The sequence below is a fragment of the Dermacentor andersoni genome, chromosome 7, assembly GCF_023375885.2.
Source record: "Dermacentor andersoni chromosome 7, qqDerAnde1_hic_scaffold, whole genome shotgun sequence".
NCBI lineage: Eukaryota > Metazoa > Arthropoda > Arachnida > Ixodida > Ixodidae > Dermacentor > Dermacentor andersoni.
Window position 1 is genome coordinate 84,992,263 of NC_092820.1, and position 15,998 is coordinate 85,008,260.

A 15,998-nucleotide genomic window follows, 5' to 3' on the forward strand; every position below is an offset into this window, starting at 1 on the left:
TGTAAAGTACCTTTGCAAGACAAGGTAAACGGACTACTTTGATTGCAACAACTGAGGCAAGGCACCCATCTCACTGGTGCCACGTGGTGCCACGGCACGCGAATCTTACCTTTTGCAGCTCTAAAAAGAAGCTTACAAACTATTGAATTCATCGAATACATTGTTAACCACAAGTACAAGAAAGATATGGGAGGTTGAAGCCCTCGAACTAAATGCACTGAAGCCTTTCTGCTCCTGGATAGCAATGAATAAGGCTTTCTGGTGCGGATCCGATTTTGTGCCACCTAATCAAGGCCGTGTGTGACTGCGATGACCAAGATTAGACTTACATCAGGCTACTGCAAGCTAAGGCGTCTTTTGCGGGGCATAGTCCATGCGCAGAACCTTGAAGATTCCTATGCGAAGACTCTACAAACTTAGTTTTACCTACAGTTAGGACAATTAAAGAACAAATACCTTTTATTGAGACCTCAGCGGGGAAACAGCTCCTGTACTTCACCTCCAAGTCTTGTTCCTAGTATGTAAGAGATTAAAAAGTTGCGCCACCAAGCGTTTCCTGCTATGAAGGAACATTATTGTGCCGCATCAGGCTCGAGATGGCATTTACAATGCCCTACTGGTCTCGCAATTGAAAGTGGGATACGCCCATATGCGACTCTTGTGGAACAATATAAATTATTGAACATATTTTGTCTCTTCGTCCCCTGTATGCGTGCGAGCATGAAACTTTCAGGAGAACACTGAACCAGTCCGTTCTGTACACCATTTTTGAAAACGAAGGCCAAGTCAGACCATGCGCATTAGTGGCACAGAAAGTAATGAGAGAATTACTGCGGTACATCAAGTCGACAGGTCTTGGCTGCCGTCTAGAGATTTGGTAAAGACCTTCAATTATGCACGAAACTGCATTCTCACTCATTTCAATCTTCTCATCTAAATATCTCCTTTCCGCAGTAAAGGTCGCATACTGAGTATTTATCTGGTTAAGCTCCCTGCTTTTCCTTATTACAGTTGATCTGTTGACCGAGAGAGAGAGAGAGAGAGATCAGTAGCAGGGTCTTAAATTGCATGGACATATATAATATGATAACGATGATGACAACCAGGGTGATGAAAATATCGTTACTTTCAACAAACACTCTAAAACAATAAGCCATTAAGCAGCCATCCGGTATAATTAGGGTGTCCCAAATAAATTCAGCCAAGTCGCGAAGAAATAACGCGCGAAATAAGCGTCTGAGGCTTGTGTGTTTTGTTGATCAGTTCGCTTTGGCCTAAAAAAATAATTTAGACTATTTACCTCCAACATTACAGAACCTTTACCGCAATTTAAGCTTTAAATAACAGCGCATTCTTCCACGGGTCTCTACTGGCTGCATGTCACCGACTTCAGCTGAGGTAGGTCGCTTGTGGCTCTGACACTGTATACAACTGTCCACATAGTTGTCAATTGTTTTGCGCATCGGAGGTCAGTGGAATCATTCTTTGCTGCGTCTAAATGTGTGCGCTGTCCCTATGTGGCCTGAGGCCGGGTTATTGTGCGTAACGCGGAGAACAGATGCGTAAAGAGAGCGGAACCACCAGTAGAAAGCTGGCGCCCAGCGTTGAGAAGTTGATACTATAAAGAATTACATCCCGGACGCAAAATCTGCCAGCGGTTATAGGCCCTTGTGTGGGAGAGAACAGAGCATCCAAACTTGGCTCATTGCGCTGCTCGGCGGCGAATGTCAAGGCATCGGGAAAGTCAGGCGACAGAGAAGCGATAAGGTGGCCAAAGTTGTCGGCTTCACAATCAGTAGTACGTAGTGGCCTCTTTGAAAGGCTATCTGCGTCATCATGTCGACAGTCACTCTTGTACGAAATAGGAAACAGATTGAAGCATACTTGAATTAGGAAGGAACAGCGCCAACGAAGACGATCACAAGTGGCGAGAACGACACAGGACAAGCGCGTTTGTCATGACACATGGCGCTTGTCCTGTGTCGTTCTCCCCACTTGTGATCGTCTTTGTTGGCGCTGTTCCTTCCTAATTCAAGTATGCACCATCTAGCCCAAATGAATGTTGTCCTGAACATAGAAGCGAAGGGCCCATCGTGCCAAGCGACCGGATGGATCACGAAGATTGACCAGCCAGCACAGAGATTGGTGATCTGTCACGATGGTGAACGGGTGACCATAGACGTACGAGCGAAACCGCAGATGGCAAGTACTGCTGCTAGGCATTCTTGTTCCGTCACAGTGTGGTTCCGTTCAAACTTGCACGACGACATGTGTGCACGACGACATGTTCAGTGTTGTTAGAGCGCTGAACGAGAACTGCACCGATGCCGAGACCACTTGCGCCAGTTTGAATCTGTTGGTGACGAAGGATCGAAGTATTGACTGTGAGGTTAACAGAAACGCCACCTGGCGAAAAGCGGCTTCACACTCAAGGGCCCACTGAAATGGAGACTTCTTAAGCAGAAGAGTCGTCACAGGGGCACCGACATCCGCAAATTTGTGTATCAACCGCCGGCAATATGAGCAGAGCCCTACGAAGCTGCGAAGCTGTTGGACACATTTAGGTTTCTCGATTGATTCAGTGACTGCCGTCTGCTGTGGGTTGGATCTGATGCCATCTTAATTGACGAGATGTCCTAATACCTCTGTTTGCCGCTCGGTAAAAGGGATTCTTTTAATTCAGCTCAAGACGAGCTTTTTTAGATACTGTCGGGTACAATAGCGAGATTAGTGTTGTGCTCCTGAAATGTGCGTCCATAAACTAAATCATCCAGGTATAACGTACTAATCTGCCATTTCAAACCGCGCATAATAGTATCCATGAATCTTTCAAATGTCGCCAGCGCATTGCACAATCCGAACAGCATAACGTGAAATTCATAGAACCAGTTTGGAGTAACGAATGCCGTCTTTTCGTTGTCAGCTGGGTGCATCGAAATTCGGCAATGACCTGCTCGCAAATCCACGGAAGAGAACTAGGAAGCGGAACGCAGCCAGTAGATGACGTCATCAGTACAGGGCAGCTGATAGACGTCTTTTTTGGTAACAAAATTCAGTCGTTGGTAATCAACGCACAATCTGCATGTGCTATCTTTCTTCGTAAGAATGATGAGAGCCACCCGGGGACTTGCCAATTCTTGAACTACTCCGTTTGCTAGCATCTCTTGCACTTGCTCGTGGGTAATGATGTACTCTGAGGGTGCCACACTGTAAAGTTTACGCCACATGGGAATCCTCGAATCGTCGATGACGTATTGGAGACGCTGGAATTAGAGACATTTCGCTGCTTTTTGAAAAGTCGAAAACGTTCGAGGGCTCGGAGAGAACGCCCAGGAGTGTATGACGTTCGCTTTGACTAAGTGAGTTGCTGATCATTTGTAAAAGCTGTGAATCTTCTGAACCTCAATAATCTAGATGTCCATTCTCGCCTGTAGCAGTACCAAGCGCAACTAGCGTCGTAGGAGATTCGGGTTTGAATACAGCAAGTTTCACGCCACGAGCCGACACTGCAGTCCCCATTGAACTGTTCATTGTCCAGACTTGGGCGTCCTTCGACGATAGACACTGCGCAATGGAGAAATAAAATATTCTTTTTCACAAAAGTCAAATGAATTGGTGCCATCGTGGCATCGAAAATGGCAAAGTCGCTACTAGAACAGGCTATTTGGAACGCACAAACAGAAAATACAGGAAGAACGATGTCCTCGGAGGCGACATAGATTCATTCATCAGGAGCTGAATTGTCCCACAGCGCAGCTGGGAAACTACTATAGACCGAAATGGGCCCACTTCCAAACTCGACAGTGCCCCCACACTCCCGCAAAAAATAGATTCCCAAAGTAAAGTCTTGTGTACACCGCGTGATAACCGCGAATTTTGTGGGAACACTTTGCTACACAAAGACACGTCTATAGTTAAGACTCCCACAGGACACAACGCATCACCACTCACACCGCGGAATGTCGCACCGCACCTTAGACAAAACATCACTTGTATACTATAGAAGGATCGACACCTGGGCGAGTTGGTACTGGTTGAACGTCTTGAAGGGGCAGTGCAGTAAGTCGAGGACAGAAGGCAGGAACACACAGGACAGCCTTGAATTCTCAACTAACTTTATTCAAAGGCATACACAAACTTATGTACACAACCCATAGCCACGTGCTCTCCCATCAATGGCGTCATTATCAGTGCGCAGGCAAAAAACGCAAAACCATGTAATCCAAGGCTACACTATCAGGTGGCTTAAAATTTCAAATTAACTGTCATGCAAATTTATCGCTGGCATGCTTACACAACGGGACCCTTTTTTCCTGGTATAGTAGGCCTCAATCTCCCTCGTGGTCTGATTTTTATGCGCGGAAAGCATTGTGGTCCTTTTATAGATTGGAGTGCACCCATGCTTAGAGCAATGCCGCGTGATATGCGAGTAGGCATTACCAGCTAGCGAGCGCTTATGCTCAGACAATCTAGTATTCAGGCAGCGACCTGTCTGACCGATATAGATGTGACCGCAGGAAAATGGAAGCTCGTAAGCAGCTCCCATTCTACAGTGAATAAACGGGGAAGTACGCTTAACAGTACCGCCTTTCCCACGTTGCTATGGGTTGTGTACATAAGTTTGTGTATGCCTTCGAATAAAGTTAGTTGTGAGTTCAGCACTGTCCTGTGTGTTCCTGCCTTCTGTCTACGTCTTACTGCGCTGCCCCTTCAAGATGATCACTTTTATTTGCAGAAGGCTTTAAATAAACGCTCCTTACTGATATTGTCGTGCCTGTATCCACAAGTGCCATGGTAGGCGCGCCATCAAAAAATACATGATCTTTGTTCTTCAGCATAAATACTGACGGGCGTATATCTCTCGGTAGTACCTGGTATCTTGGGGCCTTGCCGGCAATGACCGCACCGACTAGTTTTCCGGTAGAGGTGACTGCGTGCGTCGCCGCAGCGATGAAAATCGTAGAGCACCGGGAGCTTTGTGAGTTTTGTGTCTTCCTTCTTTTTTTTCGCCTCAGTGCTCCCTTGAGTTGATAGTCGGCCTTCGTGTTGTCCACTTCTCAGCTCTTGTGTCCTGTCTGCACGCCTCACCTTTTTTGCACAATGAACCGGGAGCTGGTGGCGGGGTTAAGCTTCGATCAGGGGCCGGCGAGGGGTAGCGTAAACCGTCTGGCGTGTGTGGTGGCCGTGGCGTAGAAAATGGGTGGTCTAAATTCTTGGAAGACACGAGCCAGGGCTCCCACTGGTATGAAGCATGGTAGTTGCAAAAGCGCGAGATGTGACCCAGGAACACAACAGCTGTAGCACACTGGAAGGGATGCTACACCTGCAGCAGCTCGTTCTAAGCGAGTCCCTCAGATGGCGTTGAATGGTAGTATCGCTCTTCATGGGAATTGTGGCCAGGCCATCTTCGTTGAGAGAAACGCGACGTGCGAAAACGGCATTCGTATTGGATGATGGTTGATGCGAGTACACAGATCGCAGTGTTTCTTGGTATTCATTGACATCTAGAGCGTTAACTCATGGTTCCCATGGGGCTGGAGTGGCCGGCGTTCGCGCGCGTTCTGTTTCCTTGCACAGCCTTCCTGAAATTCACCAGGGCTGTGAGAAATTTGCTGATATCGAAGTAATTCTTCTCTTACAATCTGCCGTATTGTCGACGAGAGGTCAGTAGGCGGCATAGAGTATACCGTGGCCATTGTTGGGACGTTCGACAGACGGTGAAATTTGGGAGCTATCCGTCGCATCTTCAAAGAGAGAGGGAGAGAGATGAATATAGGAAGGCAGGGATGTTAACCAGTCAAGGGTCGGGTTGGCTACACTACGCGGGGGAAAGGATAAGGGGAAGAGAGAAGGGAGAGAGAAGGGGTAGATACGCGTACGGACAGTACTTTAGTTAAAGCCGCTCTCGCAAACCAGTCGTTCTGAGAAAGCACAAAAGTGCCTTCACTGCCTTCTGAGCCGATGATTGGTTGGGACGGTGCTCTAGTACTGTCTGTTCACTCAGAGGACGACCATCGAATTTCCTGAATGCATTGGACAAATATTGTCTTTGTGCTCGAAATTGAGGACAGGGGCACAATAACTCGTAAATGTTCTCCTGGCATCCGCAAACATCACATGTAGGACTATCAGCCATTCAAATTAGCGCTGAGTAGAATTCGTGAAGACAACTCCAAGCCACAACCGAGACAGACCGGCCAGAGGATTGAGCTGAAGTGATGGGTTTAGTCTGTGCAGTCTTGTGTGCCCTGTATATGCAGTATTTCTCTCAGCTAAGGAGATCTTGCGAGCTAGATTGCGAAGTTGTCTCGTGGCGTCGGTCCTTGAGAGAAGAATGGGGACGCAGCGGTCTTCTTGGTTTGACATCCGAGCTGCCTTATCTGCCTCATCATTTCCTATGATACCGCAATGACCTGGTATCCACTGAAAAGATATATCATGGCCTTTTTCTCCTAAGTGATGGACGAGTTCCACCATTTCGCATGTCAGCTGATCGTGAATTCCATGTCGAAGAAACTACCGCACGCATTGCAAGGCCGGCCTTGAATCGCAGAATACTGTCCATTTTCTAACGCTTTCAGCACTTATCACATGAAGCGCGTCGCTGAGATTCGCGAGCTCTGAAGCTGTAGACGTAGTGCCATGGGAAGTCTTGAACCACTGTCTTATTCTCATTGTTGGTATAACTACAGCGCCACCGGAACTGGTTGATGTAGTTGATTCATCAGTATAGATGTGTGTGCAGTCACTGTATTTCTCGTACAAACGACGTAAAGTTAGTTGCTTGAGTGCTGATGACGGCAAGTCCGACTTTTTTGAAGTACTGGGATTGTAACGTTTACTTGAGTATGGAACACGCACCATGGAGAAATGGAAGGTTTTGCCGCAGGTGTGTAACCAGACCTGAGGGAAGCACGGTGCGCGAAGACAGTCGCACTGAATGTTGTGTGGGGCCTACCCACTGGGAGACTTGCGAGGTGGTGTGTAGGGGTCCAGGCGAAGTGTCTTATGTGCACACGCACTATTTCAATGCTAATGTGCGTTCGAAGAGCGGAATCTTGAGCGACTGCAATAACTTCAGTCGTTGACGTACTCCACGGTAGGCCAAGTCATATCTTCAGGGCTTGGCCTTGGCTGCTTTGGATTATATTCAGGTTAGTTCTGCAGGTGTTGGACATGACCGGTAGGCTGTACCGCAGGAATCCAATCAAGAGGACCCTGTAAAGTTGCGGCATATATTGTATTGGCACTCCCCAGGTTTTTCCTGCAAGGAACTTAAACATATGGCAAATTTCTGTCAGGCGTTTTCTCACATAATTCACATGAGTGGTCTAGGAGAGATTTCTGTTAATGAGCACCTCCAAAAATCTGTGACTCGTGCTGTACGAGATAAATTGCCCGTTGACGAATATCACGTATGGAGGCATTGATTTACTGGTAAACGCCACCACTGCACACTTTTCATATGATACATGAAGTCCTTCTTCTCGAAGGAAGGACGATGTTAAAGTGGCTGCCTTCTGAAGCCGCGCGCGAAGCTGCAGTCGTGTCACAGCCGTCGTCCAAATGCAAATGTTGTCGGCATAGAAGGAGAGCCTAACGGTGCATGGCAGGATGTCGGCAAGTCTAATGAGTGTTAGACTGAAGAGCGTTGGGCTCAATACTACGCCCTGAGGCACCCCACGATTATTGTAATGTTGAGAATTCGTACCATGCTCGGTAAGTAGGAAAATGATCTCTTATGTAGATAGTTACTTTTCCGGAAATAGACCTTGCCGCGAAGTCCTACTGCCTCTAACACGTTGAAAATCGCTTCGTGCGTTAAGTTATCGTACGCTCTTTTAACATCCAGAAACAGGGCCGCAGATAGCATTTTTGCAGGACTTCTGGTGCACGACGTACGTCACCAAGTCGATAACGTTGTCAATGGAAGAACTGCCACGCCTGAAACCGGCCACTGCATCTGGATAGACCTGGTAGTGTTCGAGGTACCATTCTAGCTGTGCTAGAACCATCCTCTCCATTAGTTTTCCGATGCTACTGGCAAGCGCGATTGGTCGGTATGATGCAATGCCTACAGGCGACTTGCTAGGCTTGAGCAGTAGAATTAGGCGACTGGTCTTCCATTCCTGGGGATCCGTACCTGTCTGCCAGGAGTTGTCGAACAAGAGCAGGAGCACTTTTCGAGACTCTTCGTCAAGATTAGACAGGGCACAGTAGGTTATACTGTCGGGTCCTGGAGAAGATAAACGCTTGCACAAGGTCAGTGCAGCTTCGAGTTCGTCCATGGAGAAAGGACTGTCCATGCGGGGGTCGCGTGAAATTAGTGAGGGCTGGAGCGTCGATGTTCCATTGGAACTAGCTTCGCCAGCAATCCTCCTGCAGAAAGCTTCAGCGACGTCAATCTCGCTGCATTGTTGGTGAAGGGCCAAAGACTTAGAAGGGTGGCACTGCTGAGGGGTTCCACGAAGACCACGAACAGTTCTCCATATGTGAGACAAAGGTTTTCGTTGATCCAAAGACTCGCGGAATGACTTCCACCTTTGCGATGCAAGTTTGTCCATGTGACGCTGAATTTTCTTTTCAGTTCTTCTGGCCAACCTCAAGACATGTACAGACTTCGTGCGCCTGTATCTTCGCTCTGCACGGCGACGAACTGCACGAAGCTTCTCCAGCTCAATGTTGTATTCGGTGCGTGTATAGATTCTCTGAAACAAATGTGTGGCACCCTCTAGGGCACCCTTTAAGATGTCCTCTAGGCTTGAGGACAAGTCATCACTACAGCTGTCGTCAACAATAGATTTGAACATTGGCCAGTCTATGCATTGTGTGGCGCCGGCTAACTTGGAGCCCGTCAGCGCTTCAATCCTAAGATAAGTGGGTAGGTGGTCACTTCCCCGCGTTTGAATATCCGAAAACCACCTCACCTTTCCAGTGAAGGAGCGTGAAACAAAGGTGAGGTCCAGGCCGCTACAGTGCGCATTTCCACGCAGGAAGGTGGTGCGTCCATCATTTAACAAGCACAGTTCTCGTTCGGAGGCAAATGACACAAATCTTCTGCCTATCGAGTTTATCTTAGAACTTCCCCAGAGATGGTGGTGGGCATTAATATCTCTAGTCAACACCAGAGGCTGCGGAGTCGCTGTCGTGATTCGCCTTAACCGCTCACAGTCCAGCCAACTTGAGGACAATATGTAGGCTCGAACTACTGTGCAAGTGAGCTTGCCTTTCATCACTGTCTGGCATACGTACTGGTTTTCTTGGTCTGGTAGCACTGAATGAAGGACATGCGTAAGATCACGTCGTATGAATGCGATGATCTTGCTGCAATCTCCGTGGGTGGCGGACATGAAACACTCATACCCGGACAGTCTCGTTATCTGATAGGGGCTCGCAGATGACGATGATGGGGAACTTATTCGTGAACACAAATTGTCGAAAGTGCGACATGCGTGACTCAAGTCCTCTGGCATTCCACTGAAATATTGATGCATTCCGTACTTCGTCACGAAACGACGGCTTCTGGAGAGCCATGATTTCAACCAAGATCTATAAGTACTGGACTCAAAGTGTCCAGCACCTGTAGCGCGCTTTGTGCAGACGAAGATTTTATGTTGGTAAGTATAACGCGAATGCCATCCATGAGCGACCGCAGAATGTTGATGACCTGGAAGTCATCTATCTGCCAGCGTCGCTTCAACAGTTGCCGAAGCAGTCGAAGTTGGTGCGTTTTGAGGCAACTTAGCAAATGCCCTCGCAACTTGCAACTTAGAATGCCCTCGGTAGCTCAGGCCATTCTTCCGGACGGGCGAGCCTCTCCACTTTGTTTGCTTTCCTTGCATATGTCTTTGTGACACTGTGCGTTGACTCGGCAATCCTTCTGACGGAAGATGGCGTGTTCCTATCTGCAGTTGCGGAATGTTGTGAATGTTTTCGGTGTCGATGCCGATGTCGCCGAACAGCGGCAGCAGCCCGTCGATGCGTTGAATTGTCCCACGCCATTCGTTTTAGGATCGCGAATTCCTTCCGCACCTGCGGGAAATCCTTTGATGAGGCCTTGTGAGGACCGCTGCAGTTAGGGCACTTTAGAACATCTGTGCTGCAGGCGTCTTCTGAATGGGACTCAGCGCACTGCGGGTACACGACGTTGTTCACGCAGACACCCTTTACGTGGCCAATCTTGCAACACTTGAAACACTGGAGGGGCTTCGGTATGATTGGTCGTACCGGATGGCGGAAATGTCCTACTTTGACGTGGGAAGGAAGGCTGCCTCCTTCATACAAAATATTCACATAGCGTGTGTTTCCCAGTCGAAAAGTCTTCGTAATGAAAGTGCCTTCTGTCGTTGGCTTGATCCCTATTGGTAAGTAGCCATTCGGCATGGCAACGTCGACGTCATACATGACGCCCGCAGTACCATCGCGCCTGTATGGATCATTGATCGCACCTGTACGTTGTCGATCTCAGTTATGTTACGTAGGTCTTGTAGGGCGCTGCGATGTAAGACATCAACTGCCGAGATATTCTTCCGCGAGTTTATTCGCACGTCTTTAATATCATTTGGTGCGGTTCTCTCGAGTAACGAAGAGAGGACTTGCCTGTTGAGGAGCCGCGAATTGGTCGCCGGTTCCACGGGCATAAAGAGCATAGTGTGCGCGCAGCGCAGCTGTGAACTCTTCACGGTAGAAGCACTTGGCGACGAAGATGCCTGCAGTAGTCTTCTTTTCGCTGATCTACTCATCACGACCTGGAAGTCATCGTCGGACGAGTCGTAGCTGTCCGAACATAACTCAGTGGCCTCGCTGTCTGCATCACTTGACGCGCTTCCACGCTTCCAGGACGCTATCCGACCTGACGACTGCACATCAGGAAAGTCTTCGGACATCTCTTCATCCGTTGCCGCAAGGAGGGAGTGGCAGCTCCCAGAAATGCAGGGAAACAAAGCGAAAAAGCGGAGACAAAAGTACAAGCGTTCTATCAAATAATCACTTCGTATTCCTTTTCTTCTTGACCACACCTGGCATCTTCAGCGTTTCAAATATGCGACAGTGCTGCATTGCTTCGCACAGGGAGTTCAGGTTATCTTTGCCTATCAGGGAATTGTACACGTCTTCAGCTATTCCTTCAAAAAGGTGTCGAACCTTGAATCGTCAGGCATCCTGGGATTCACTATGTTGCACAGCTTGAAAATTCCTTCTATATATATAGTAAATGTCTTGCTTGAAGCTGTGCCCTCTGAGCCAATATCTGCTCCACTCACTTATTAGTCGGGTTAGAATCGTCCAAGCGCTTCTGCACATCCTCAACAAAACGATCGCAAGTTGTGAACACGTCTTCGTAGTTTTCATACCACAGGAGGGCGGTATTAGCTAGGGAGAACACAGCATGGCTGAGCTGCGCTGCCGAGTCCTAGCCATTTCTTCTGGTCACCCGCTTTTAGTTCTTGAGCCACTCATCAAGGTCTTCCCTGAGGTCCCGCCGAAGTTCAGCGACACTCGGTAGTACGGCAAGGAACCCGTCGGAGTTGACCCTAACTAATCTGTGGTATGGACTTGGGACATCATCTCGAACGGCGAAGGCGGAAGTACGGCGAGAAAGTGGAACTCTAGTATATTCTACTCCCGGGAGTAAAGTCCAGGGAGTAGCGCTTCCGTTGTTGGGTTCGTCTTCGTCCTACCCAGCACTTTCAAGTAGTATGATACAGACTCCGGAGAGGGTTAAGGGGGTGTTTTATTGATCAAGGCACAAAGACCATGTGGGACTCATAGGAGCAACGTCGCACTTTTTCTGCACTCTCGCTTCCGGTGTGTTCCGCTTGCTTTGACCCTTTGTAACAATACCTATATATATATATATATATATATATATATATATATATATATATATATATATATATATATATATGTGTGTTGTTATATATATATGTTAAAAAATGTGTTGCGGCGTGGTCCTGCACCAGTACATCAACACAAAGGTCCCAAAGTGATATATATATATATATATATGTATATATCACTTTTGGACCTTTGTATTGATGCACTGGTGCAGGACCACGCCGCAACACATTTTTTAAAGTGTATTTTGAGAGTATTTTGAGTGATTTGCTTAAAGGAGGACAAAATTATTGCACCGGATACATTGCCCTGAAAACCATTGAATAGCAAGGCGCAATAAAAGCGCAAGCATTGGTAGCCCTGTTCGTACCAATAAAACAAATAGATGTTCATTATTCTTACATATTTAGCCTCGTAAATGAAATGAAAAAAAAAAACCCTTGCGGCGGAAGAAGTCTGACGACCGAATGTAATTATTTTCATATTTGTGCACTGCACAAATCATTTAGGAGCGTGGCTAACGCTATCGGAGACGCCCTACGTATGGAATGTTCGCAACGCCTCAATATTTAAAAATTTGCTCTAACTCTGTGGACTTGGGACATCATCTCGATCGGCGAAGGCGGAACTCTATGCTTGCGCGATATAGAGAACGAGGTTCAGATAAGCGGTAATGGCCATTATATTCAGCGGTAATTCTACGCGCACAACTATCGTCTTAAGCATAGTTGGTCGTTAAAGTCAACCTGTTGTCGCACATTTTACTAGAAACCACTCGAGCTCCTTTCCCCAGGTTATTCGTCCTTCCTGCCGCCATACTACCATTCCCCCCGAAGAAACCATTGTAGCGCGGCAAATTTTCTGTCCAGTCAAATGCCGGTTTATGTCTTTTGAAGGATATTCAACTGCTAAAACAACCAAGTCTAGTCGATACCTCATGACACACTTCTCATGCTTCAATTTGTTGAACGTGATTGACCACGTAGAATAAAATCTCTTTCTGTATCACAGCCTAATACCTATGCACGAAACAATGTTCACTAAATTTTACGGATATATTTGCCTTTTCTCTATCCTCTCTTCCAGCTATACCAGGTCCATCAAGCCTTCCAGGTAAGATTACAAATAAGGAACCTTATCACTGTTTATAACTTTATACCGCAGTGTGCTATGCCATCTAATAATAATAATAATAATAATAATAATAATAATAATAATAATAATAATAATAATAATAATAATAATAATATTAATAATAATAATAATAATAATAATAATAATAATCTTTATTTCCCTCATGAAGCGAGTGAAATAAAGATTATTATCTGTCAGCCCCTTTCCTCATTTTGGAAATGCAGTCATAGTATTATTGCTAATTTCGTTGCCTGGTGGTGTTCGGGAACCGTAATGCACGAAAATCTCGGAACCTTGTTTGCTTTTCTGAGGGCATGAGGGAAAGAAACAAAATAGGAGAGGCGCTGACGTCACGTTTTTTTAAAGCCAGAAATGCAGCCGTTTTGGGGCGTCATCACCATTTGTGCCTACAATCAGCTCACGGGATCAGAGAGGAGCGAGCTTTGAACTTGCATTGCTACGAGCCGCCAGAAGTGTGTACTGCCGACGCGCTTCAGAACAAAGCTTACGAAACTTCTGTGGCACTTTTGGTAGAGCAGACGCGCCCCAGTGCTTTTCCGTGCCACGTTGAAGAAGACGACGAAGACCCGTGCCGTGATTACTTGAGCGTCTTTATTGTTGGCTGACACTCACACTCATGGACTCTAACAAAACAGTGAAGCTTACACCCCACGCTCCAAAGTCAGCTTGTCTCGCGAACAGAACGTGTTGCGAGAAAGACGCGCGCTGAAAAATCTTATCTCACCTTTCAGAGGCCCAGAGCAGCAGCCAGAGCTTCAGGGGGGGGGGGGGGGGTTCCTTTGACAACGTCGATCTTTGTGGTACCAGTCCCGCGCTCCTTTGCGAAAAGGAGCGTGTGACTTCCGCCGAACTTCCTCCAACACATCCGTGCAGGCCGGCGTCTCTCCTACGCTTTCCTTCCTCCATGTCACGGTGCATCTTTATCAACTAAGCAGATTAGTCTTAACCATTGTGCTCAATCAATAACTGTGATGCCAAACCTTGCTTTCCATAGAACATCTTCGCAGCTAAGAACCTGTAAGCGAATAAGTTTTATTCAGGTAGTTATGATAGGACAAGGCACTAGAGCACCTGCATTATCTTTCGTTCTCTATCGAAAAGCGCAATACAATGGTTCTTCAGTTCATCACGCGAATGAAGCAAGATCTGTAGGGAAAGCTGACGCGCGTGATTACACAACGCATAAAACCAACCGAAGAAATCATGAGCCAGAACGCACTGATGCTTCGTAAGATTTAGTGATTTGTGAAAACCTAATGTTGGTTGTGAGAAAGCGACCGTAACCTCTTAGTTGTCAAAGGCGTGCACAAAATCGGTGGCAGCATATTCTCGTTTTCTTCAGTAAAAAACCTATGCATTCGTTCACATATATATATAAATTGTTGTTACTGGCGTAGCAAATATTGTAGACTTGTCATGGCTCCAAAATTTGGTTGGATAACTGTGAATCGATCTCTATTTTCAGTATTTCCATTTTTCCCAATCTCTGGCCGAAGTTTGGTATCTCCTCGACTTTATTTGCCTGCTCCAGGGACCCTGTGTGAGTGCGACATGTTATATGCAATTGATCTAGTATATCCGATGCACGCTACTGTGTGTAGTTTACCTCTGTATTAGCATTCAAGCATAGAATCGGATTTGCAAAGCTATACAAATTTTACTGTACCCGATTCAATGTATCACTAAGGAGTCGATCATGTAAGACTCATCTCCTCGTCGCCCTTGCCTACTGACTTCATTTTATATGATTCCGCTCTAAGCAAATGTTCATCATTCGGTGGAAACATAATGTACTCCATAGGACAGATTTAAAGAAAAACTGAAATCTCCATCCACTGTGACTTGTCTCCGTGCACGGCTGACGTGGCGTTGCATCAGGCCGAGCCATTGTCATTGACAATGCAGAGATCAGTTTATGCAAAGGCAAAAGAGCAGCTAGAGGTGCCAAAACCTCGGCTTTGTCCTACGCTCCTCATTATTTACTCAATCGAAGGATTACATTAAGCGCTTCAACCCTTTAATAATCATAAGACTCAATCTGACTATCTCACAGTTCATTATTCCTCATGATCAAGCAGAAAAGACATTAAGCACCGGTCAGACTGGGCCTACATTACACCCATACCGACAAGAGGCCGACAAGACACCGGCTATCAGCGAAATAGTCGGCATACTTTGTAGCAACAATTGAGGTCATAGCACTCGATTCACATAGACAACAAAGACGGCAGTACAGGACATGTCCATGTGAATCCAGCGCTATGACCTCATTGCAATGAACCAAGTAGCCCAAGAATCTCTACTCCTGTACTTTGTCGCAGAGAAGCAAGCTGTCACAGTAGGCTGATAACGCCGTCTACGCAACCGATGATTGGGATTCGGCGTAGTATGATAGAATTTCGTTCCGCCAACATCGTCATAACCAATCTGCCAACCGTCGTTCGGCGAGTCTTCGTGAGTCTTCGCCACACAGCGAAAATATCGCAACGATTACGCAATTGTCTGAACATTTCAGCTGTAGATCTACTGCATTGTTGTCGAAATGAATGAAAATGTGCTTTCTAAGTGGATCTTAGCAGTTCTCAATTGTGTTAAGTGGAGTCCTGCCTACAACCGGCAAATTTAGTCAACCCATCACGGGTTGGCTTAAACGAAAGACACGCATTTTCGTAGCCCGAGTTTAGTGAATACAAGTTCTGGTCACAGTGATACCAAATGAATCACACTTTGCACTATGCGCGTACAAGGACCGGGAAGTGACGAAACGATAAAAAATGCGTGAAGCCGCTGCCAAAAGAAACCGCGCCAGCCATTTGCGAAACCCGGCCACGGGTAGTGAGTTGGACCGACCAGCTTTGTCGTATAGCCTGTGAGATTTTACAGTGTAGCTTTCTTTTCGTGGGATGGCCGAGTGCGCTGTAGAATGTCGTACGCAACTAATAGCTGATACACCCGCTCATAAGCATATTAAGCCAATAAAGCGAGAACTGATCTAGGACAAAGCCCTC

At 46.8% G+C, this 15,998-nt stretch overlaps 1 protein-coding gene across 5 annotated transcripts in view; it reads left to right on the forward strand.

The window, feature by feature from the left end:
* LOC126534790 (uncharacterized) overlaps positions 1–15,998 on the forward strand; it is a 123,837-nt gene that overhangs the window by 77,026 nt on the left and 30,813 nt on the right. For all 5 annotated transcript variants that reach the window (XM_072289242.1, XM_072289241.1, XM_072289238.1 and 2 more), the window contains 2 exons: positions 12,922–12,948; positions 14,456–14,530. In XM_072289242.1, coding sequence (XP_072145343.1) covers positions 12,922–12,948; positions 14,456–14,530 — 102 coding nt within the window. The remainder of the gene's footprint in view (positions 1–12,921; positions 12,949–14,455; positions 14,531–15,998) is intronic.